This window comes from Meriones unguiculatus, chromosome 7, assembly GCF_030254825.1.
Source record: "Meriones unguiculatus strain TT.TT164.6M chromosome 7, Bangor_MerUng_6.1, whole genome shotgun sequence".
NCBI lineage: Eukaryota > Metazoa > Chordata > Mammalia > Rodentia > Muridae > Meriones > Meriones unguiculatus.
Genome location: NC_083355.1, coordinates 35,514,670 through 35,540,042, shown reverse-complemented (window position 1 = coordinate 35,540,042; position 25,373 = coordinate 35,514,670). Strand labels below are relative to the sequence as shown.

General features: G+C 40.8%; 1 protein-coding gene across 1 annotated transcript in view; it reads right to left on the bottom strand.

The window, feature by feature from the left end:
- Usp32 (ubiquitin specific peptidase 32) overlaps positions 1 to 25,373 on the bottom strand; it is a 135,759-nt gene that overhangs the window by 8,298 nt on the left and 102,088 nt on the right. The window contains exons 26-30 of the mRNA XM_021648365.2: positions 23,956 to 24,167; positions 17,731 to 17,915; positions 14,104 to 14,190; positions 12,912 to 13,032; positions 982 to 1,173 (exon numbers count right to left, since the gene is read on the bottom strand). Coding sequence (XP_021504040.1) covers positions 982 to 1,173; positions 12,912 to 13,032; positions 14,104 to 14,190; positions 17,731 to 17,915; positions 23,956 to 24,167 — 797 coding nt within the window. The remainder of the gene's footprint in view (positions 1 to 981; positions 1,174 to 12,911; positions 13,033 to 14,103; positions 14,191 to 17,730; positions 17,916 to 23,955; positions 24,168 to 25,373) is intronic.

Here is a 25,373-nt window from a genome sequence, read left to right as displayed (position 1 = left end):
TCATACACACACCACAGAGACGTGTACAGCCACTCAACTCTATTCACTGGACATGGAAGCTCCTGAGTTTCTCCTGAGCTCTCCTACAGCCTAAGTATGGGCTAGCCTACAACTTCCTCTTTTGTGGGGCTAGAAGGGCTTTCATTCTTTTTTGGAATTCAAATTCACCAGGTTACAATACATTTATAGCATTTCTCATGTTGCACTAGATTACAGTTACTGGCCTATATCACTTTTCTCTCTTGTAAGGCTCTAAGCTCAGTTACAGGATACAGCACATATTTTTAGAATAATTAATTTCTCTATTCAACATAAAAATTGAGACAGGGCTTCTCTGTGTAGCTGTGGCTGTAGCCTGGATTCTCTTTGTAGACCAGGCTGGCCTTGAACTCACAGAGATCTGCCTGCCTCTGCCTCCCTGAGTGCTGGGACTACAGGAGTGCATCACCACTCCAGGCTCAACATAAAAATATTGCACAGAAAAGTTCACTCATTCATTCATCCATTTTTTAAAAGAAAAAGATCATTGTTTTTAATTGTAAGCATGTGTTTGTGTATCTCTGTGGATATTTGTGCACAGGAGTACAGGTAACAGAGGAGGCTAGAGGTATTAGATTCTCCCTGGGGCTTGGAACCAAACTCAAGTCTTCTGTAAGAACAAAATGCACTGTCAACCACTGAGCCACATCAGAGCTCTGCTCGCTCTCGTTCTCTCATTTCCTTCATCAGGGCCTTGCTTTGTAGTTGAGGCTAGCCTGGAACTCATGATTTAGCCTAGGCTTGCCTTAATTTTTTTGTGATACTCTTGTCATAGCCTCTCAAATTCTGGGATTACAGCTGTGTGCCACAATACCCAGATAGAAAAGTTTCTAAACATAGCTACAGGAAGTATCTTATCCTAAAAAATAGCCCCCAAATCCTGTTAATGATTTCTCTCCTTTACAGATGACTCCTCTCGTACAGGCAGGGCTATTCACGCACCAGGATTGGAGGGAGCCTCCAGAGGTCTAGCTTCTTGGTTGCCAAACAGTGAGTTTTGCACTTGGAGCAATAGTACATCTCATTTTCTCCCAGCTCCTCCTCACTGGTGAAGGCACGGAGACAGCTGTCCAGGTTGATGGGCTCAGCCTGTGCTCGCCGACTCTGCTCCACACTTTCATGCTCCTCTACAACCTACAGGAGGAAACAGGATTGAAACAGAATTGTACTGTGGGTGGGGGGAAACGCAACCCAAACTATAGTCTTTGAGCAACAGAATACACACACACACACACACACACACACACACACACACAAAACATCCTACCAATAATATCCTGGATTAAATGCCCAGAAATAAAACTAGACCTTTTTTTTTTCTTTCTTTTTTTTTCAAGACAGGGTTTTTCTGTATTGCTTTGGCTGTCCTGGACTCACTTCATAGACCAGGTTGACCTTGAACTCACAGAGATCTACCATCTGCCTACCTCTACCTCCCAGACTGCTGGGATTATAGGCATGCACCACTGTGCCAGGCTTACTTTTTTTTTTTTTTTTTTTTTTGAGATAGGGTCTCATGTAGTTCAAGCTCGTCCTGAATTCACTATGTAACTGAAGATATCCTTGAGCTTTTGATCCTCCCTTTTATTTGCACAGCAACCTCCCTAGAATGGAATCTTTCTTACCATGGAGTTTAAGAGATGACTCAGCCATTAAGAGCACTGGCTGCTCTTCCAGAGGAACTTGGGTTCAATTTCCAGGACCTACATGGTATATAACTCTCTGTAATTCCATGTCCAAGGGATCTGGTGCCCTCTTCTGGACTCTGCAAGCATGTATATGTGTACAGATATATATGCAGGAAAAACACCCTCATACATATTCCCTTCAGGAGGTAGACAGGAAGGCTCATCAGATTCAGGAGGTAAACAAACTTCACATAGAGCTGAAACCTGTAATATCTTCAAAGTGCCCACCCCCACAATCAACAATTGGCTGAGAAGACTAGCCAAAATGCTGAGAGATTTTTTTGATGTGTCCAGCCACCTGCAGGTTTAGCAAGCTCCAGAAGTCAGAAGAGGGCAGATCCTCTGGAGGCACCATGTAGGTACTAGGAATTGAACTAACCAGAGTCCTCTGAAAAGACAGTTGTGCTCTTAACCACTTTCTAGTCCCCTATGTAGCTGTATAATTCAATACCTGTTTCTATAAATAATCCCTAACCCATACCCGTTAGTACCCCCCCCCCCAAAAAAAAAAAAACACCTCAGTGTTTCATCAAGTTGGACTTTGGTGTAACTGTTACTTTCAAATGTAGGGGTTCTTTTCCCGGGGTTAGTAGGTGTGCATGCATGCTGCATAGCCCTGGGAAAACAGCTGTGTGGCAACACACACAATTTTATGCTGTGCTGGGGAGTGAACCCAGGGCTCTATGCACGCTAGGTAAGCACTCTATCAACTAAGCTACTCTCCAGCTGGTGACCTGTTTCTCTTGAAATTTTTTTCTGGATCCTTCGAAATGACAAAACAATAACAACAACAAAGAGTTAAAATTCCTGTTTATTCACAGATTTTAAATCCTTAAGACAGTTTAGATGTGAACTAGCCTTCAAGAAAAAGAGTAGTAAGAGTAAACTATTTAGATTTTAGGAAGAAAGAAGTACTGAAATGCTGCATATGTAACAGAGTTAGGAAAAATAATATGTAATGTTGATGCCAGATCTGGATGAAATAAGAAAAGACCAAGAAAAGCTCATCATGAGGAAATCCCAATATACAACTCATCTGCATACCAACATGTAACAGACTTAGCAGAATCCTAGGCATCATTATGTTTCACGACTGCTTTATGGAGGGGGCATAGGGTGTAGGGTAAAGTGGATTGGAATCCTTCATGCATGCTAGGCAGGTACTCTACCACCGAGTTGCCTCACTTCAATGGAAGTACTTTTTTCTGTAATGGCAACAATATGAAGAGCAACCTTAATGAGTAATACATTTGTTGATACAATCTTTAATTTCTGGCTAAAACTTTCAGGTCCAGGTAACCAGTATGATAAGCTTTGGGACAAGAAGGAGTTAAGTATAAGAAGAGGGAGCAAGGGCTGGGAGTGTAAATCAGCAGTAGAGTATTTGCCTAGGGTGTTTTGGGGATCTGGCTTCAATCTCTAGCATCATAAAGGAAAAACCAAAGTGCAAACAAAAAGAGATGGCATAAAGGGAGTGGGAAGGGGTAAAGTAGGACATAGATGAGGGAGAGAAGGAAGGACCAAGATAGCAACGGTCAAAGATTTTCTCCCCCAGATCTCATACTCTTGCCTACAACCTAAGAAACAATCAAGAACCATGGAGACAAGACTTGCTTGTCTCTACTATGAATGAGAAGGTAGGAAAGGCATGCCATCAGCGATTCTGAAGGCTGAGACTTTATACAGAGTCTGGACTAACAAATCTAACAATGCTTGCCTCTTCTTGTCAAAGATCCCAGTGTCCACACTCACTGCCCCTCCTCCACAAGTGAAGCATTTATCTTCACCTGAAGCAATTTCCTATGTTAGCTTTTCTGAAACTCTTGGGAACACTGGGCTGCTTGGATTATGAATTGGCACAACTTAGGTCATTTGATTTATTGCAGGTTTTCAGGTGAGACTTTTCCCTACAGAGACATGTGAGTCACAGGCTGTCAAACATGCCAATGAACTATCAAGGTTGGAGTTCATCGGGCAATGAAGGTTTTATCCATGTATCACCATGTGGTCTAAAGAACTTCATTTAAGCGGACCTCAGGGGGAAAGTATGTGTTTATAATTAAAAAGAAATTTTGTTAGAGTCACTGGCTCTGAAAACAAAATTGATAGTAACAAAGCACTAACAGTCTTTCAGTCTATTTCTGTTTCTCTGTGACAGGGTCTTGCTATGGAGTTCAGGCTGGCACTGACCACCCTAGGTAGCCAAGTGGCCTCAAATTCCTAATCTTCCTGTTTTAACTTCTTGAGTACTGGTATTGTGAGCATGTGCTACTGTGGTTCTCTCTCTCACCTTAAGGAAAAGTGGATATGCTAAGGAAACTTGGGTGGGTGTACACACTTGTAATCCTAGCACTCAGGAGGCTGAGGTAGGAGAATCACTACATTAAGACCAGCCTGGGTGACATAGTGAGATCAGGCCTCAACAAAACAAAGACTACAGCAGGCTGGGGAGACAGCTCAGTCTAAAAAGTGCTGGCCATGTGTTCACATGAGAACTTGGGTTCAATTCCCTAGAGGACAAACAAAAACTGAGTGTGGTAGCATGTGCTTGTAAACTCAGCGCTGGGAAGGCAGAAAGACAGACCTTTGGGATCTATGGCCAACTAGCCTAGCCTAACTGGTGAATTTCAGATCAATAAATGAGAGACTTTGTTTCAAATAAAACAGACAAAATAAAACCAACGTAGACAGCTCCTGAGGAATTAGACCTGAGGTTGATTTTTGGTCCCCAACATGATTTTTATACATACAAAACACCCCTATATCAGGATCATCAGCTTTGCATGAACAGAAGTATATAAAAACATAGTGGCCTTTCTTTCTTTTTTTTTTTTTTTTCTTTTTTTGAGACAGGGTTTCTTTGTGTAGCCTTGGCTGTCCTGGACTTGCTTTGTAGATCAGGCTGGCCTCCAACTCTCAGAGATCCATTCGTCTGCCTGTGCTTCCTGAGTGCTGGGATCACAGGCGTCTGCCACCACATCTATGAAAATTTATATCTATGCTATGCTATACTAGTAGAAAATGCTATTTCTTTCTTTCTTTTTTTTTTTTTTACTACTATGGGCTATATAGGTAGGTGGGGACTGAAAGAGTGATAAAAACATTTTTTGAAATTCATCAATACAATTTCCTTTAATGATAAAGACTTCTTTTACCTCTTTGGGTCCATAGTTAGATCCTCTACTACTATCCAAATAATGTATTGTTTATAAGTACCCTCTTCAAAATTGTAAAAAGATAGAAATCTTTTATATACTTTTGCTTTTATTTTTAATTATATATATGTTTGTGTAGAGTAATGTGCACATATGAGTATAGGTGCCCGGAGTCCAGGACAGTGTGTTGGATCTCCTAGAGTTAGATTTACAGATGGTTGTAAGCCACCTGCTAAATGCTCTTAACCACTGAGCCATCTTACAACCTTGTATGTGTAACACACACACACACACACACACACACACACACACACACACACGCTAAAGCCTGGAACTTTCTATATAGATCAAAACGGTCTTGAATTCAGATATCCGCCTGTCTCTGCTTCCCTAATTTTAAGATTAAAAGTGTGCAGAACTATGCCTGGTCTTTCATATTCTTTTAAAACAAATCTTCTTGCTTTATTTATTTGCTTTTTTGGTATTATGTGTACGAATGTGTATGTGTGGCAGTTAGAGGACAATCTGTGGGAATCAGTTGTTCTTCCTACCCTGTGGGTTCTGAGGATTGAACTTGGGTGTCAGGCTTGACTGTTAAGTGCCCTGTTGGTAGAATGTTCTTTTGGAATGTATACACCTTATCCTTGTTCATTCGAATACTGATTTTTCTCCCCCACTATTTGGTTTCAACCGGACATTACATTGTGATACTTATTCTAAGCATCACCTGTCTCAAGTTTGTGTAAACATGCCACCATTTGTTCTCTAATTTGTCAATTAAAACAACCAGCCTCAATGTTGAACAATGGAGAGGATAGGGTGGAACATCCTGATTCAGAGTGGGAGAAGAGGAAGGAAGCAGGAGAGGAAGGAGTAGGAGGGAGAGGGGAGGAGCTGGAGGAGAGGAAGGAGTAAGAGGGGAAGAGGAGAGAAGCTAGAGGAGAGGTCTTGTAACGACTTGGAGAAATGAACTGAACCAGACCTAAGATATCACTAAAAGCAAGTATAATGGGTGAAATCTAAATGGAAGGAAACTATGTGGGCTTGGAGATTTAGGATGGAATAACTATAGCCCAGCATTGTGTTCTAGGTTAATTAAATAAATCCTAGTCTCTCTGTGGTGATTTGGTTATACAGCTGTTTAGATTTAACCACAGCTTTACTAGAAGATATATCAATAGTAAATATTAATAACAAAGACAACAGTGCCCTTATCTGCTGAGCCATCTCATGGCCCTATATCCTTTTGTTTTTTGAGACAGGGTTTTTCTGTGTAGCTCACAGAGATCTGCCTGCCTTTGCCTCCTGAATAAAGGTGTGCACCACCACCGCCCATCAGCCCTATACCCTTAACAAAAGGAAACCACCATCAAGATACTGACAGGGCCTGTGGTGTAGGCCTTCAATCCCACCACTTGGCAGAGGCAGGCAGAACTCTGAGAGTTCAGCTTGGTCTACATAATGAGTTCCAGGACCGCTGGGGCTACATAGAGACAGCTTATCTCAGAAAAACAAAAACAAACAAAAAAAAAACCTGACAGATTTTCTTTTACCCTTTTCATTTTTGAGACAAGGTCTTTCTAGTCCAGGTTGGCCTTGGACTCATGACTTTTCTGCCTTAGTCTCCACAGTGCAGGGATTGTAGACATCTGCTACCATGCTGGTATGTAGTGCTAGGAGTCAAAGGCAGGGCTACACACATATATACTAGGCAAGCACTCTACTAACTGAATTATATCCTCAGCCCCTTCCAATGGGTGTTAAAAAGCCTGAGTGATCCTCAGTGGAGTCTGGGGTGTAGGTTCCAAACCTGTAGCTATTTGCCAAGTGTGGTGGCACATGACTTTAAAACCAGCACTGTGAGGCAGAGGCAGGTGGATCTCTGAGTCGGAGGCTAACCTGATCTACAAAGTGAATTTCAGGACACCCAGGACTACACAGCAAAACTCTTTCAAAAAAGCAGCCAACCAATCAGACAAAAATATCACCTGATGTTAAACAAACAACAAAAATACCCAAAACCTCACCCATAAAACTTGCTATCTTAGGTTGGTGAGATGGCTCAGTGGGTAAAAGCACTTGCTGCCCAATCTGACAATCTGCACAGAACCCATAAGGTAGAAGAACCAATTCATAGGTTTTGTCCTCTGACTGCCACATTCCATGGAATGCACAAGAACTTGTATACACACACACTCTAAAAATTTAAAAGGTGGGGCCAGAGAGATGGCTCAACAGGTGAGAGCACTGACTGCCCCACAAGGTAGCTCACAATTATCTGTAACTCCAGTTCCAAGGAACTTCTTCTGGATTCCATAAGCACCAGGAACACAAAGAGAGACCTGCTGTAGGAGCTTGAAAGAGGGGAGTTGAGGGTGGATATACTCAAAATACATTTTATACATCTGAGAAATTATCAATGAATAAAAATATTAAAACTTTTTTACAAAATTAAAAACTTTATTTTGCTATATAGTAAAAAAAAAATCAATATTCATTATTTTCAGTGACTACATAATAATTTATATAATGAATTCATCACACTTTATTTAACCATACTTCTAATTTGGAGTAAATACATTTCTAATTATTTACTATTTAAAAAGAATGCTATATAGTGAACAGAGTACTATTTCCTAAGGAAAACTAGATGGGAATCACAGAACTAAAAACATAATTCAAATGAGTAATAACCTCAATTGTGTACCAAGCTCTAGGCATGACCCTCTAAGCAGGGACAAGAACTACATTTAGTAAGAGCCCAGATTAGTCATGTTTCCATTCTCCAGCAAGCCATCTCAATAGCTCTGGAGTTCCCTCTGTGATGTATCACTGAAAGTGGGAGTGGAGTGAGAATGACAGGTTACATGCAGGCTCTTCTGGTAAGTGATGGTCCTCCAGAACCTCTCAGATTGCATAACAGGCTGCTTAAAAAGGGGAAGAGATATAGAGAGCTAAATAATCTCCTATCTTTGATAGAGATTGCCTTGTTAGGATAATGTCTTGAAACGGTTAGACTAACTTTGTAACCTGTATGTCTTCTAAAGCCTATAGTTTTGAGTTTTAGGTTCAGGTTAAGCTAAAGCCTCTTAGTACCTTTCCAGAGAACGGAGGAATGTGACCCTATCTGTGAGGACAGATATAAAAAAAGCAAGCAAACAATGACCCTCACTCAACAAAAAGAACGACCGGACCCTTGTCTTCAAGATAGTGTTTCTTAGCAACGAACCCAGACGCCCTCAATCCTTCTTCTGAGTAGCTCCTGACCTCCAGCCAAAGGATGAGCTAACTACCCCCACCTTCAATTGCAGCTGCATCCATACTTGGCAGGACTGGCCAAGCTTGAGCACCTAAGACTAACCAATTATCTTACTTTATAGCTTCCTCATCCAGTCCTAAATTGCCAAGACTGCAACTTCGAATTTCCCGCAATTTTTCTTTTAAAAACCTAAAGGCCTTTGTCTCCCAGTGCCACTCTTTGCTGAGCAGCAGGGGTGACCCCACTGCGCAATGGTTAAATTAAACCTCTTGCTTTTACAACGAGTCGTGGTCTGGAGGAGTTTCTGGGAAGGGTGCGATCTTGAACTCCTGAGCTGTGAGACCCCAGGTCTTACAGTCTTATTATAATTTGTGCTAAGACTTGTAAGTCTACCCATTGCTGAAATTTTCCTTCTTTAAAGAATGCATGGCTAAAGTTTTTGAAATGCCTTGTTACAGTGAGCATCTATAATACCTATATATACCTTTTAAAAGGATCTATAATACCTTTTCAGAGTTTCCTTAGCTTTTAGCCTAGTAATATCTTTCTTCCTCTGACCCTGTTTTCAGACAAGATCTTATGCAACCTTGGATGGCCTTGAACTTGCAGTGTATTTAATCCAGGCTTTGAACTCCTGATCCTCCTGCTTCAATATAGTGCTAGGATGATAGGGGTGTACTATTATGACCAGCTGAGCCTAGTGATCTTTTTCGTTTGTTTGTTTGGCAAGGGTCTACAGTATGCCAGGTAGAGGTGGCACACCCTTTTAATCCCAGTACTCAGAAAGCAGAGGCAGGCAAATCTCTAAATTCAAGGCCATCCTCCTCTACAGAGCAAATTGTAGGATAGCCAGGGCTACAGAGAACCCTTATCTTGAAAAACAAAACAAAACCCAAACCGAACCAAAGAGAGTCCATAGTACATCTATTCTTGGCTAAAAAGACCTGGGTTTATGGTGTTATAATTGAGAATCCAAACAGGATAGTAGGCCATGAATTAGTTAATTCTCCCATTCCTCAACAACATAAAAAGCTAGAAAAGTAAAGCTGGTGAGATGGTTCAGAGGATAAGCCAGAAGACCTGAGTTTGATCCTGACACTCACATGGCAGGAGGGAGCTAGTCTCTCAAGTTGTTCTCTGACAACTACATACATATGCCCCACCATGAAATAATGAGTAAATGTAACAAAAACAAAAAGACATTAGTCAGTTACTATTATTAACTTATTTAAAGAAAACACTTTAAAGAAGTAAAAGAAAATTTCTGACAAATTAAGAGACATATAATGAACACACTATAATCCATTAAAAACTTCTAAAATTTTATTTACCTGTTCACAAGTTGATACACTAGCTCACTCCCGGGTTGCTTGGGCACCTGTGATGTCATTGCTGCCAGGGATAAAAGGACCCCTGCCTCTTCTCTTGCTTTTTCCCCTTTTTCTGTTGGGGTACCCCTTCCCCCATCTCTGTCTCTTTCTCTGCCCTCATCACCACTTAGGTCCTAACTCTTCTGCTTCCCTTCCCTTGCATAAACTCTTTCATATAAGATCTGGTGTGTACACGTGGGCATCATTTTAAAATGCTAACAACTTCTCCATTAAGTTATTTCTGATATTTCCTTTTCTTTTAGATTCTGGAAATTTAATTTAGAGCCCTACACATGCCTTATCCTGAGCGGTAGAATTACAGATGTGCATTACCTAACAAATTCTTTAAAAAGATTAATTTTAAAAATTCCTAGCCAAGTGTGATGGTGCATACTTTTAATTTCAGCACTCAGGAGGTAAAGGCAGGCAGATCTCTGTGAGCTTGAGGCCAGCCTGATCTATAAAGTAGGACAGCCAGGGCTAGTACATAGAGAAACCCTTTCTCAAAAAACAAAACAAAACAAAACAAAATTTAAAATGCTTTATTTATGTGCTATGTGTGTTTCTCTGTTGAGTATCTGTGTAAATGAGGCCATAAGTGAGCATCAGATCCATTGGAGCTGGTGTTACAAGTGGTTGTAAACCAGCTGATGTGTGTGCTGGAATGGAACCCAGGTTCTCTGTGAGAGTTGCAAATACTCTTAATTGCTGAGCCATCTCTCTAGCCATTAAAACTTCCTTTAAAAATCTTAATTAAAAAAACAAAAAGGGGAGGGGAGCTGGAGAGATGACTCAGAGGTTAAGAACATTGGTTGCCTTCCCAGAGGTCCTGAGTTTAATCCCCAGCAACCACATGGTGGCTCACAACCATCATTGATACATAATAAAACAAAACGACAACAACAACAAAAGATTTAGCTGGGCACAGTGGCATACACCTATGATTCCAGTACTTGGTGAAGAAGAGAGGCAGGTGGATCTCTGTGAACTCAAGGCCGGCCTGGTCTACACAGCCAGTTCAGGACAGCCAAGGCTACACAGAGAAACCCTGTCTCAGAAATTTTTACGTATATTGGTGTTGGTCTGCAGATAGGCCTATGTACTGTCTGCATGCAGTGCCCTTGGAAGTCACAAGAGGGGTACCAGATCCTTTGAAACAGGAGTTGCAGACTCCTATTATTAGCTGGCATGTGGTGCTGGGAACCAAACCCAGGTCCTCTCCAAGAGTAGAGGTGTTCCTAACTATTTTTGAGCCATTTCTTTGTACCCCTGTGACATTTTTTTTTTCTCTAAGACAGGGTTTCTCTGTGTAAGCTTGGCTGTTCTGGATTTGCTTTGTAGACCAGGCTGGCCTTGAACTCACAGAGACCTTCCTGCCTCTTTCTCCCTGAGCACTGAGATTCCAGGCAGTGGCACCTGGGCCCCTATTAACGTCTTTTTTTTTTTATTTAATTTTTTTATTAATTAGTTTATTCACTTTGTATCCTAGCTATAGCCTCCTCCTTTATTCCCTTCCAATCTCACCCTCCCTTCCTCATCTCCTCCCACACCCCTCCCCCAGTCCACTGATAGGGGAGGTCCTCCTCTCCTTCCTTCTGATCTTAGTCTATCAGGTCTCATCAGGACTGGCTGCATTGTCTTCCTCTGTGGCCTGGCAAGGCTGCTCCCCCACCAGGGTGAGGTGATCAAAGAGCCAGCCACTGAGGTCATGTCAAAGACAGTCCCTGTTCCCATTACTAGGGAACCTTCTTGGACACTGAGCTGCCATGAGCTACATCTGTGCAGGGGTTCTAGGTGATCTCCATGCATGGTCCTTGGTTGGAGCATCAGTCTCAGAAAAGATCCCTATGCCCAGATTTTTTTGGTTCTGTTGCTCTCCCTATGGAGTTCCTGTCCCCTCCAGGTCTTTCATCTCCCCCTACTTTCATAAGATTCCCTGCACTCTGCCCAAAGTTTGGCTAAGAATCTCAGCATCTGCTTTGATACCCTGCTGGGTAGAGTTTTTCAGAGCCCTCTGTGGTAGACTCCTGTCCTGTTCCCTGTTTTTTCCTCTTCCGATGTCTGCTCTGTTTGCCTATCTGAGTGAGGATTGAATATCTTACCCAGGGTCCTCCTTCTTGCCCAGCTTCCTTATGTGTACAGATTTTAGTAAGTTTGTCCTATATTATATGTCTAATATCCACTTATATATACCATGTGTGTCTTTCTGCTTCTGGAATACCTTACTCAGGATGATCTTTTAGTGTTCTATCATATAAATGTACCCCAATTTCGGTATTCATTCCTCCATTGAGGGTCATCTGGGTTGTTTTTAGGTTCTGGCTGTTACGAAAAAAGCTGCTATGAACATGGTCGAGGAAATGTCCTCGTTGTGTACTTGGGCATCTTTTGGATATATGCCTAGGAGTGGTATAGCGGGATCTTGAGGAAGCGCTATTCCTGACTGTCTGAGAAAGTGCCAGATTGTTTTCCAGAGTGGTTGTACTAGTTTACAGAGGGTTCCCCTTTCTCCACATCCTCTCCAGCATGTAAGTGGGGAAGAGCCTTGAACTCACTGGCACAAGAGACAACTTCCTGAACAGAACACCAACAGCACAGGCTCTAAGATCAACAATCAATCAACAGGACCTCATGAAACTGAAAAGCTATAAAGCAAAGGACACTGTCCTCAGAACAAAACAACAGCCTACAGACTGGGAAAGGAGCTTCACCAACCCTAATATCCAGAGCGGCTAATATCCAGAGTATATAAAGAACTCAAGAGGTTAAAAAGCGACAAATCAAGTGATCCAATTAAAAAATGGGGTACGGAGCTAAACAGAGAATTCTCAATAGAGGAATATCGAATGGCAGAGAAACACTTAAAGAAATGCTCAACAGCCTTAGTCATCAGGGAAATGGAAATCAAAATGACCCTGAGATTTTACCTTACAGCCATCAGAATGGCTTAGATCAAAAACTCTTTTTTTTTTTTTTTTAAAGATTTATTATAGTGTCCTGCCTGCATGTACATGCCAGAAGAGGGCGCCAGATCTCATTATAGATGGTTGTGAGCCACTATGTGGATGATGGAACTTGAACTCAGGACCTCTGGAAAAGCAGACAGTGCTCTTAACCTCTGAGCCATCTCTCCAGCACCCCCTATAACTTCTTAATTACACTGTTTAGTTTCAAGATTTGTTATTAATATTTAATGCCCCAAAACAATCTAGAAATTGCGGCATGAAAGCCAGACAGACATGCCAGTATATCAAGTGCCACAGAGAATGGCACTAATTATTTTTCTGATTTTATGTTATAATATGATATGATATTGTTATGACACAGTTAAACTGGGAACACTTCCCATATAAAACTCACAACCTTATGGCCGCTCTGTCACCCCAAACTCAGCACTCACTCTTTCCTGTGATGTCTGATAGCGGAGGTGAAGGGCTGTAGGGTCCCAGTCTACAGCAATACAGGCATTTCCAATGAAAGCTCTGTCTTCTCCACAGTCAATTTTACAGCCTCTGCAAAATCTAAAAGGGGAAAGCATTCACAGGGGGGATAAACAATAATGAATTAAAAATACTCTTTCATACTTCTCTTGGCTTCATAATTTGTCAAATTCTAACTTCAGAATCTGATAAATAGAGTAATATAAGTTAGTAGTTTCAAGAATCATGTCTATAACTTCAAGTCTTTGGTTTTCTAAAAGCATTTAACAGTTGTCAACATACAGAAAGATACGAGTTTCAAGGTGAGTGAAATGATGCAGAAACAAGCTGCTATTTGACATAAACTGACTTGAAGGAAATTCTAACTTCATTTCCACAGTGCTGCAAGATGAGTGTGTGAATAACAAGGCTTAGCTCTTTGTAAACTAGCACCTTAAGTAAATATGTATACAAATTTATGAAAGCAGATGCAAGGACAGACAGTCATGTCTGTCCTTTGCTTGTTGTCATGTCTAGTATAGTTCCCTATCAGATACTGCCCCTGCTGTACAACAATGACCCATCAAACACTTGTAAAACCCCAGGAACCATAACCCGCAAGGCTAGTAAACAGATTATGTTCTTCTAGCTCAGAAAGAACACTTGGACTAATAATAAAAATGTGTGCATGAGTGCAGTCACGGTACTCAGGAGGCTGAGGAGGATCACTTAGGCCCTGGATTCAGAGATCACCCTGGGCAACACAAATGAGATTATTTCAAAATGACAAAAGTAGCCAGGCACAGTGGTACACGCCTGTAATCCCATCACTCTGGGAGGCAGAAGCAGCTGGATCTCTATGAGTTCAAGGCCAGCCTAGTCTATAAATTGAGTCCAGAACAGCCAAGGCTACACAGAGAAACCCTGTCTTGAAAAATCAAAAAAGACAAAAGAAAAAAGGAAGTTTAGAATGAAAATGTTTATCATAGGTTATGACTTTGGGGTGGAATGAAATCTGTAAAATTACATGCCTGGAAAACAAATTTGTAATCTGGATTTCACAAAGACGTGATGGACAATTCTCAAATTTATCATTATTCACAATTCTTACAAGAAAAGTATTATGTTTGAAACTGAGTCTACAGAGATTGCTTTTATAGAAGGAGACTTTACCTATACCACGGGCACCAGGCACAGGAGTTTCCATCTTTCTGTACAACTCGGAGAGTGAATGGATATTGATAGCCCATGCTGTCATCACTGGAAGAAGAAATACACCAAAGTCTTAAGAAGCGTTTCTGGTTTGAAAGTTCTTAAAAGTACTCTGGGGAAAGTTTATTTTCCACAGCAGTATGCCCCTGCTGGGATGACAGTGTGCACCAGTACACCTGGTTTAATAATGCTCTAGAGTGAATCCTGAGTCTTTTGTATGCTAGGCCAAGCCCTCTCCAACTGAGTAACATCCATAACCCATCCAGATGGCCTCTATAATTCACTGTATTCTTTTTCTAGTTTCTCTACATAGCCCTGGCTGTCCTGGAACTTGCTCTGTAGATTAGGATGCTCCTGAATTCACAGAGATCCACTTGCCTCTGCCTCCTGAGTCTCTGGTACAGAAGCTCCCCATCGTTCTAGATAACCCAAAAGACTACTGATGGACCTTACTGCCCATTGGCATGTTCAAAGCAAGTGAACAGCAGGCAAGGCATCCAAACAAAAGAATAAAAAATAATCAGGCGCACCCTAATAGAGCACCCTAGTGAGCTAAAATAACCTTATCCCTCTGGTTACAGGTGGACACACAGTTTTCAGCACTAGGGATTAAACCTAGGGTGTTGTGTGTGCTAGGCTGGCACTGGGCTACTAAGGTGCATCTTCAGGACTCCTTTTCTTCATTTGGAGATAGATCTCACACTAAGATGCCCAGGTTGCTCAAATTCATTCTAGTAGAGGAAAGTCTTAAAATTGCTATCTCATTGTCTCAGCCTGGGAAGCAGCTGGGAAAAAGGGAATGAGTCTCTAGGCTTAGTTTCAGTTGGGACGTTTAAAGTCCCTTAACGGACCATATATTGAAGGCCGGATTCCCAGCCTGTGGTACTACAGAGCAGTGGAGAAAGCTTTATGAATCTGGGCCTAGTGGAACAAGTTAGGTCACTGGCCCTTTTTTCCCTCCTGTTTTTTGACCACCTTGAAGTAAGCAGGTTGTTCAATTGCACACTCCCCACCAATTGCCATTGGTGGTATAAAGCACTGAGGCTACTGATCATGGACTAACACTAACCAAGAAGTATTAGCTAAAAATCCCCTTAAAAGCTGGTCATCACAGGTGTTTGTAGCTAAACGCCTTCTACTCCCCTAGAGCCTGGTTCTCTGTTTTCCGTCTCTATGTATTTTCTTATAGCTACTTTTGAAGAGCAAAACCATTCAGCTATAATCCCAGCACTTGGGAGGAAGAGACAGATCTCTGTGGGGTTCAGGCCAATTTATAAAGTATTTGTCCTTAAAAATTTATTACTCTGTGTGCCTGTGATTGTGTGTGTGTGTGAATGTGTGTGTGCCTGCGCATGTGTGCATGCTGTGGCATACGTATGGAAGACAATTTGAGGGTGTCAGTTCTATCTTTCTACCATGTGAGTCTTAGAATCAAACTCATCATCAAGCTTGCTAGCAAGCACTAATACTGCTAAGCCAACTTGCCATCCTCACCTAATACCACTGTGTCTAGTTTACTCCACTTAGTGTAATCTTCTCAAGCTTCATCCATGCTGTAGCATCGATCAGTGGTTCCTTACTTTTTATGGCGAACTATGTACATAGTATGTATATAGTACTTTTTGTTTCCATTATTTGTTGATGAACATTTGAGTTGTTTCAATCTTTTGGCCTCTGTGACTCATTAAATTCATTTGATGGACACCAGAGGCATTGGTAATTTTAGTTACAGTTCGGTGAAGTTAGCATCTAACTTTTAATGTCTGGAGCATTTTCTCTCTAACCCACTCTTACCTCCATGCCTTTACTTAAACTAACACACTTCATAGAGGTCAGCACAGACTGTTTTATGAAGTGCAGGTGATGGACCAGCCTGACTCCATCCTAAGATTAGAAACTATCTTATTACAAGAGCAAAGAAATTCATTCCTGTTTTTATAAAATTTAAATTTGACCATGTCTTAACCCATTTTCTGGAATTTGACATGTTCCATACCTTATATCTTGACTTCCACCCTGATAAGATGTACTGTCAAATAATTTTGAAATGTTCAGCCAATTCCTATATAACCAAAATTTCTCTGGAAAGTCCCTAATCCTTGAAAAAAAAAAAAAAAAAACCCTAACTGTACAGTTTTGAGGTTGATAAAAACCCCACCTTCTCCTGTGTTTGAGGCCATTTCCTCAAAACCCACTTTAGGGAGATAACCGTGCTGACAGAAAATAATGCTTGCACAGTTGACTAAAATTTTAGGTCAGTGATCTTTACTCTTACTCAGTGGGATTAACACAGTAGGCAGTGTTCAGTCTTCTTATTCAGTCTGACTCTGAACAATCAGTTATTTTCTTTTGGTCAACCATTCATTCCTTTTGTTTGTTTGTTTGTTTGTTTGTTTGTTTTCAGATAAGGTCCCGGATGTCCTGGCACTAGCTATGTAGATCAGGCTGGCTTTGTATTCACAAAGGTCCTTCTGTCTCTGCCTCTCAGAGTGCTGGGATTAAAGGTATGTAATCATTTGGTCTTGACATTCAGATCAGACATTACTGGCTGCTTCTTTCCCTTCCTCTTTCAACCTCTGATGTTGAAATGCATCAAACATTTTTCTAGCTAACATCTACTCTCTTAAATGATAGTCCCTCATATCTTAGGGCTTTAAATATTTACTTATTGGTTACACTTGTATCTCCAGAAAAGAACATTTAAATCTACTTCCCACATGCATAACAGCAATCTTGAGTTTAATTCGATTCCTGTCCTTGTCAAAATCTGATCCTTCTTGAGTTCCTCATTTCACAAAAGGACATGATCATTCACAAACGATTGCTCATGATGGAAACCTATCCTTTTTCTCAAAATTGATACTCAATTTAGTATTAAATCCAGAGGAAAGTCCTCACCCAGAGGTCCCTTAATTCAAATTCAATCCTACCCAATTATCACACAGCCATTGACTAATTTGCTTATGAATTATTTGCAGGTTGAAGACTTAACCTTAACCTCATATCCTAATATCAAAAGACACTCTGCCATAAGGAACATAACTTTTTTTTTAACTGTTATCACAGAAGCTAATTTCTCATTGCTACAACAACAACAACAAATGAGCTGCAATTCAACTGAGAGAGATGACAGCAAATCTCAATAATTACACAAAGTGAATACATTTATTGATCTTAAAAAATGGTAGTAGGAGTGCAAAGAAATCAGAAAAGGTTCACTTTCTCCTAGGTTTATGAAATTACTTCCTGTTGAAAAGGCATAGTATAAACACAATCCAAATGAATCATGATATGGCATGAGTTTTTATCAGAGTTCAGATCTAGACATGTCACTCCTATTCTAAATTTCAGAGGATTGAGATGATACAACTCACACCAGGAAATTTTGACTTTTGCAACAAGAGAAGATAAGAGTATTACTTGAGACATTGCAGGAGGAATTTAAATGAGAGTAAAGAATAAAAAAATCATTAGACACTACAATGGCTAGTTGATATATAAAATAGATTTTTTTATATCACAACACAGATATAGAAGTTATTCTTAGTATTTAGAAATTATAGGACTTGGTTTATCCCCAGAACTTACCAATCCTGGGCATGGTTACTAGCTTCTTGAGGTGGGAGTGGACTAGCCAACCGAGATACTTGGATCCAGACTGCATCATAGAGATCTTTTTTCCGGGTGTGCACAGTACATGGAACAATCAGTGGCATTCCAAAGAGACTGGGGCGGTTCTTCTGAGATGACAGGAAATACAGTTCTGTCCTCATCTACATGAACAAACAAGAGAAGAGAGCTGACCAAGGAGGCTGCCAATTAACATGTATTTATATCCATCTTCATTCTCCTCCCCTCACTCCTTCAAGATAGGTTTTGGATTTTTTGTTTGTTTGTTTGTTTTGGTGTTTTTTTGTTTTTGTTTTCCTCTGTGTAGCCCTTGCTGGCCTTGAATTCAGAGATTAACCTGCTTCTGCCTTCTGAGTGTTAGGAGTAGAGGAGTGTGCTACCATGCCTGGCTTGGATTTCAGTTTCTAAGCTATACATTTTTTTTTTCTAGTAAATAGATCTCACACACAACAAATCATAAAGTGCATTCTTTTTAAGTAATTAATACTTAGTCTTTCTCTAGAAAGAATGCCAATAAGTAAAAGCCTTCCAGAGGTTGACAATGGCCAAAATAATTACTAGGATACTGGATACTGAAGAAAGCCATTGTGGGAAAAAAACAAAACAAAACCAAAAAACCAAACCAACCTTCCAGACTCTCAAAACCGGTCTTATGTTGATCTAGATTATTTTGTAAAAGACTTCCTTCCTAGTATTCCCAATTATATATAGCTACCAATAAATTTTGTTTCTAATTTATGCTTTGCTATTATATTTCTGTTGACTCAATGTAGATCTGTTACACTACTTATTTAAAATAGTTTATGGGGCTGGAGAGATGGCTCAGAGGTTAAGAGTACTGTCTGTTCTTCCAGAGGTCCTGAGTTCAATTCCCAGCAACCACATGGTGGCTCACAACCATCTATAATGAGATCGGTGCCCTCTTCTGGCCTGCAGGTACACATGCCAGCAAAACATTGTGTACATAATGAATTAGAATAATAAAATAGTTTATGTATGAATGTGTGTGTGAGTCTGTGCACATTTGTGTGTGGACTCCTCTAAGGCAGGACTTCTCCTGAACCTAGGGCCTGTGCTTTCCTGTCTACGCTGGAGGGCAGCAGGCCCCAGAAGCTCCAGTGGTTCTCCTGCTTCTGCCTCCACTTCCCTCTGGGGACACAGGTGTATGCAGTGACTGCTGGGATCCAAATTCTGGTCCCTGTGATGATTGTGCAGCAAGCACTGCCAACTTTTGACCCGCCTCCTCCCGAGTTCTATTTACTTATTGTTGAGACAGGGTCTCATGTAAGCCAGGTTGTCCTCCAATTTGATGTAGCCAAATATGGCATTAAACTCCAGCTCCTGTGTCCACCTCCTAAGTGAAGGGATCATAGGTGTGTAATCTGCATGTATTTTATTTTATTTTGGTGCTAGACACTTAAACTTAGCTATAATACATACTTGAACTAAGATCCTTCAAGCTGGACATGGTAGCTCATACTATAACCTGAGCGCTCAGGAGGCTGAGGAGAGAAGAGTCCAGTGGCTTAAAAACAGGCTTTTGATTTATGCATTCTATTGCACTCATCTATTTGCCCCTTTGTCTTACATACTAGTTTGGTAAAAAGAATTTGCAATCTGGTAGCTTCACTCCTTATGTTTTACTCTTAGAAACAGGGTTTCTCTGTGTAGCCTTGGCTGTTCTTAAACTCCCGCTGTAGAACAGGCTGGCCTCAAATTCACAGAGATCCACCTGTTTCTGCCTCCTAAGAGCTGGGAGTTAAAAGCGTGAGCCACCACCACGTGGCTATCCTTTTTTTTCTTTTTAAAAAGATTCATTTGTATTTTATGTGTTGTTCTGTGTATGTGGACCACATACATGTGAGCCTGGTACACAAGGAAGCCAAAAAGAACAATGGATTCTAGGAAGCTGGAGTTACAGTCAGTTGTGAGCAGCCTGGATGCTGGCAACTGAACCTGAATCTCCTGCAAAAGTGACTCTTCTCCAGGAGCAGCAAGCGCTCTTCACTGCTGAGCCAGCTCTCTAGTTCCTTTTCATGTTTTTTTTTATTCCCAAATGTCACAATCGGTTTATGAAGGCATTCACACACAAAAATGGACACACATGAGGGAGCCAACACCCTCTTCAGGCACTGCATGTACACAGTGTGAAGACATACTACAGGCAAAGCACCCATACACATAAAATAAAATGGAAAGAATTATATGAACACCTACAAACATTTAGCATTTTTACTAAATCAATTTCTGAGTAAGTCTGCAGTGAACTGACATCTTTAAATATTTTCATTTAATCCAAGAGCGTGATCTAATTTTTTTTGTTGTTTGTTTTACTTTTGGAGACAGGGTTTCTCTGTGCAGCCCTGGCTGTCCTGGACTCACTTTGTAAACTAGGCTGGCCTCAAACTCACAGAGATCCGCCTGCTTCTGCCTCCCCAAGTTCTGGGATTACAGGTGTGTGCCACCTTGCCCAGGTGCTGACTTTAAATTTCATCTTTACTGTATGTGTGTGTAAGTTTGTGTGGGTGTGGCATGGCATGTGTATGGAAATTAAAGGACAACTCTGTAGAGTTAGACCTTTCCTCCCACTTTCTTTTCTTTTAAGATTTATTAATTTATTATTTATACAGCATATGTGCCTGTGCACCAGAAGAGAGCACTGCGTCTCATAGATGGTTGTGAGCCACCATTTGGTTGCTGGGAATTGAACTCAGGACCTTAGGAAAAACAGCCAGTGTTCTCGACCTCTGAGCCATCTCTCCAGGCCCCTCCCACTTTCATTACTTAAAAAAAAAAAGGTAATTTATTTGCTTTGAATCGTGTGTGTGTGTGTGTGTGTGTTTGTGTTTGTGTGTATGCGCGCACAGACACCACATATGTACACATGACCTCAGAGGCCAGAGGTGTCAGATCCCTGGAGTTGGAGTTACAGGCAGCTGTGCACTGCCTGGCATGGGTCCTGGGAACTGAACTCACATCCTCCAGAAGAACAGTACATACTCTTAACCATTAAGCCACCACTCCGGCTCCCTACTTCAATAACTTTTAAACATTTTTATGTTTATATGCCTATATGGGTTTGTATACATGTGAGATCATGTGCCCCTGAGAGTCCAGAATAGGGCATAATACCTTGGTGCTGAAGTTACAAGTGCTTGTGAGCCACCTGATGTGGAGATGGGAAATAACCTCAGGTCCTCTGCAGGAGCAATATGTGTTCTTAACAGCTATGCTATTTCTCCAGACCTCGTTTTACACTTTTATGTGGTCATGACATGGAACTTAGATCACTTGGCTTGCATGGCAGGCACCTTTATTCCTGACTCTAAAGGAATTACTCTCCAACAATCCTCACGACTGTAAAGAAATTACTAAAGTACTATTACTTTGTTTAACATCTTGTTTACTCATCTGTATGGTGATTTTAGTCTCAATGTATGTATGTATGTGCACCACAAGTGGCCTGGTGCCTGCAGAGTCCAGATAAGGGCATCAGATCCTTTGGGGATAGAGCTGCAGACAGCTGTGGACCACTGTGTGTGTGTGATATGAATCAAACTCAGGTCCTCTGGTAGAGCGGGCAGCGCTCTTACCCACTGAGCTATTACTTCAGCTCCTTTGTTATTAAAAAAAAAATTAAAAATACTGTCTTATAGCTATTTTGCCTACATGTATGTCTGGGTCTTTGGAGACAGCCAGTTCTATTGGTACCTTGATTTCAGATTTCTGGTTTCTAGACTGTAAAGAAATTTCAGCTAAACCATAGTTTGCTTTAATTTGTTATAAAAAGTCCTTGGAAATTAACACAGTACCTCATCTATAATTTCATTTTTCTTGTTATGTAATTAAAGAATTAATGTACTTTTTTTTGTTGTTGTTTTTTTTTGGTTGGTTGGTTTAAGCCCATCCTAAACATTGTACTTGCTTTTTTTTTTTTTAAACACACTAATTTTGTTTCTCCACAAAAGCTTATTTCCTTTTCTTTTCTCCTCCTTCCTAATTTTCCTTTAAACATTATATATATATATATGTATATAATTTATTTTTATTTTATGTTCATTACTGTTTTGCCTGAATGTATGTCTGTGTGAGGGTGTCAGAAGACCATTGGAGTTACAGACAGGTGTGAGCTGCCATATGGGTGCTGAGAATTGAACCCAGGTCCTCCTGTAGAAGAGCAGCTAGTGCTCTTAAGTGCTGAGCCATCTCTCCAGCCAACGGGTTTTTTTTTTGTTTTGTTTTTGTGTTTGAAATAATAGTTTTACTATGTATGCCAAGGCTGGCCTGGAAGTCAAGATCATCCTGTTTCAGCAATTTAAGTGCTGAGATTACAGGTATGCACTGATAACTTTTATTTTCTTCTTATATGAGCAGAGCAGTACATTTTAGCCAGTAAACATAATAAATGAGAATTTGAGAGCCTTCAGTCATTGATTCTCCTTTTCCCCCTCTCTACTTTTTGGTTGGCTAGGCAAGGACTCTACTACTAAACAACACCCCCTAGGCCCACGGTGAACAGGGCAGGGGTACCTAATCGTTCTTAGAAATTACCTAGCAAGGGGCTGCCTCTGTCATGAATTCCATTACCTGTTCTTTGATCACTTTTCCCTGGTGATGCGGCCTTGCCAGGCCACAGAGGAAGAGGATCCAGGCAGATGAGACCTGATAAGCTAGGGGCAGACGGCAGAGCAGAACTCTCCCTTTCAGTGGACTAGGAGAAGGGGATAGGGGTGAAGGGGGAAGGAAGGTGGGACTGGGAGGAGTTGAGGGAGAAGGATACAATTGGGATATACAATGAATAAATCGTAAAAAAGAAATAGCCTAGCAACCCAACTTTTTATTTTATTTTTGAGACAGGGCCTCACTTTGTAGCCATGGCTGGCCTGAAACTTGCCATGTAGACCAGGCTAGTCTCAAACTCACAGAGATCTACCTGCCTCTACGTCCTGAGTGCTGGGATTAAATGTGTACATCATTCTAACTCTTTGATTTTATAAAGTGATAACAAAGCCAACAGGGCTCAACTGGCTATTCAGTAGCAGAATTAGAGCCACAATATAGTTTGCTCAGTTACTAGCCTAATTGTTCTTTCTTTTGTCAGTTGCCACTATGTCCCAATAACTTACTGATCAGTTTTCATGTCTTTTTCTTTTTCATGTATGTGTGTGCATGTTGATATTGGAAACAATCTTTGATGATTCTTATACCAGTTCATGGAGGGAGGTTCTTGTAATTAAACCTTGAGTTTGCTGATACAGCCAGTCTTGCTAGGCAGTTTGCCCTGGGGATTCCCTGTCTGTTTTCTTACCTAAAAATGGCAAGTCTTCCAAGAACCCCACCTGGCATTTACACAGTTTCTAGAAATCCAAACTCTGTCTTGTCCTCATGCTTATCTGACAAATGCTATAACCACTAAGACATCTTATCAACCTTCCCTTTCTACACCTTAAAAAAATATTTTTATTTTGTGTGTGGGGGTATTTTCCCTGCATGCACCACACGCATGCAGTGCCTATGGAGGCCAGAAGAGGGCATTAGATCCCCTGGAACTAGAGTTAAAGTAGGTTATGAGCTGCCATGTAGGTACTAGAGTTTGAACCTGGGTCTTCTGGAGGAGCAGCCAGTGCCCTTAACCAATGAACCATCTCTCCAGTCTTACTTTTTTTTTTTTTTTTTTTTAAGTTAGCCTTCAATGGAAGGGGCTTAGCAAGGGAGGAAGTACAAACACTTGTCTAGGAACATTCTTGTGTCCTCCAAAAAACAATGTGACATATTTTAGAAAAAAAAAAAAAAAAAAAGCAGTACTTGTGTGTACTGGCTATCCAGTGTACTCTTTTATTTTTTGTATGTCTGAGGCACAGTCTTCATGTTTAGCTCAGGTTAGCTTGAAACTTGCTATGTAACTGGGCTTGGACTCCTACTCATGATTCTCCTGTCTCAGCCTCTCCAGTGCTGGGATTGCAGGTATGCATCACCTCACCTAGCATTCTGTTGCCACTTAGCATACAATAAGGAATGCCATTTCATATAATGGCAGTCACATATGACACAGAATACTGGTTCTACCACTTACATAAGCATATGATATAATGAGTATGTTAAAGATGTAGAAGAAACAAAATAGGTGAATTTCAGTAATGAGAGTTGACAAGACCAATAGCAGCTACACAATACTTAACTAACCATTTTTCGGTGAACTGCAATGATGTAGCCTGTAAAGGGGTCATCAGGAAAAGGTGGCATATGACCATTCACTATTCCATTTGTCACATTCTTCTCAGTTGCACACGGTACAACTGTATTTGGCATTCCATTGGGGATGAATAAGGGTCGAGGCAGGTCCCCATTGGTAGTCAAGGTGAACAGTCCATTTGTAGATGGAGAAGAGGAGCAATCTATAAATTCAGAGATATGCACAGAATCATAATCTTGAATCACCATCATCTTTGTTCTTTTTTTAAGTATTTTGAAAGTCTTGAACACTGACAGTATATACTCTCCTAATTCAGAACAGAGAAAACTCATAGACCAAGTAACAATTCTAAATTTTTTAGCAAATTTAAAGTTTAGAATTAATTTTTATAGCTTACACTTATGACTAAAGGACAAACAAAGAGAACTACAGTAATTGTTAAGTAGAGCTTCTATAGCAATCCCATGAGTATGTGGTGTACAAACATTCTTAACATTCATTTTTCCCCTTCCTCTCCTCTAAAATTCTCCATTTCTCTCAAAATATTCTATCCAATCTGGCTGTAAGCCAGCTGTTAATTTTTAAATGAAAATTAAGATAAAAACGTATTCTCTTAGTGACTAATGCTTAGTCTAAAGAGCTAGATTTCAAGAGCTCAATAGCCCATGTAACTGATGGATACTGCATTAGAGGAGAGAGATGATAGTTTCCATCACTGCAAAGTCCTACTCAACAGTGACATTCTAAATAGAGAACACTCACCATCACCTTCATTGACACATGCCAGCAAGAGGCGCTTCGCTTCCTATGAAGTCCTTTATTACAGGAGGATTAACCTAATGGTAAGCTGGCAGGGAAGAAGCCCTGAGCGTAACGGTTTACATTTGTAATCTTAGCACTTGGAACCCAGAGGCAGGAAAATCATAAATATGAGATCTCAGACTAAACATAAGACCAGGGCAAACTGAGATACGGTGTTATACTGTCTCAAAAATCAAGGACTATGTTGCATAGCATTTTTCTTCCAGATTTAAACATTCTCCAAGAGCAAAGGCAGGCTCAGAAAAATCAGGCAACAAACAAAATGTCACGTGTGAAAAAGTGAAAACTTGAGGTTCCTGAAGGACACTCTGCAGCCTAATGGAAACAGGGAGTGAGGGGAAGGAGGCTGAACATCTAAGCTACTAAGCGTAGAGACTTCTCAGACTGTGGGAGAAACCTCAAGCTGTGCAGAGCTCAGGGATACAGAGTTCTTGAGTCTTCACTAGGGCTAGGGTGGGCTTCTTGGTGATGCTGCAGCTGCTTTTTGAGTCAACACTGCTTCTGTAAGCAACCCCACACAAATACACTCGTTAACAGCCCAACTCACCGGTTCACCAAATCGGACTTTGGTGCAGTCATTATTTTT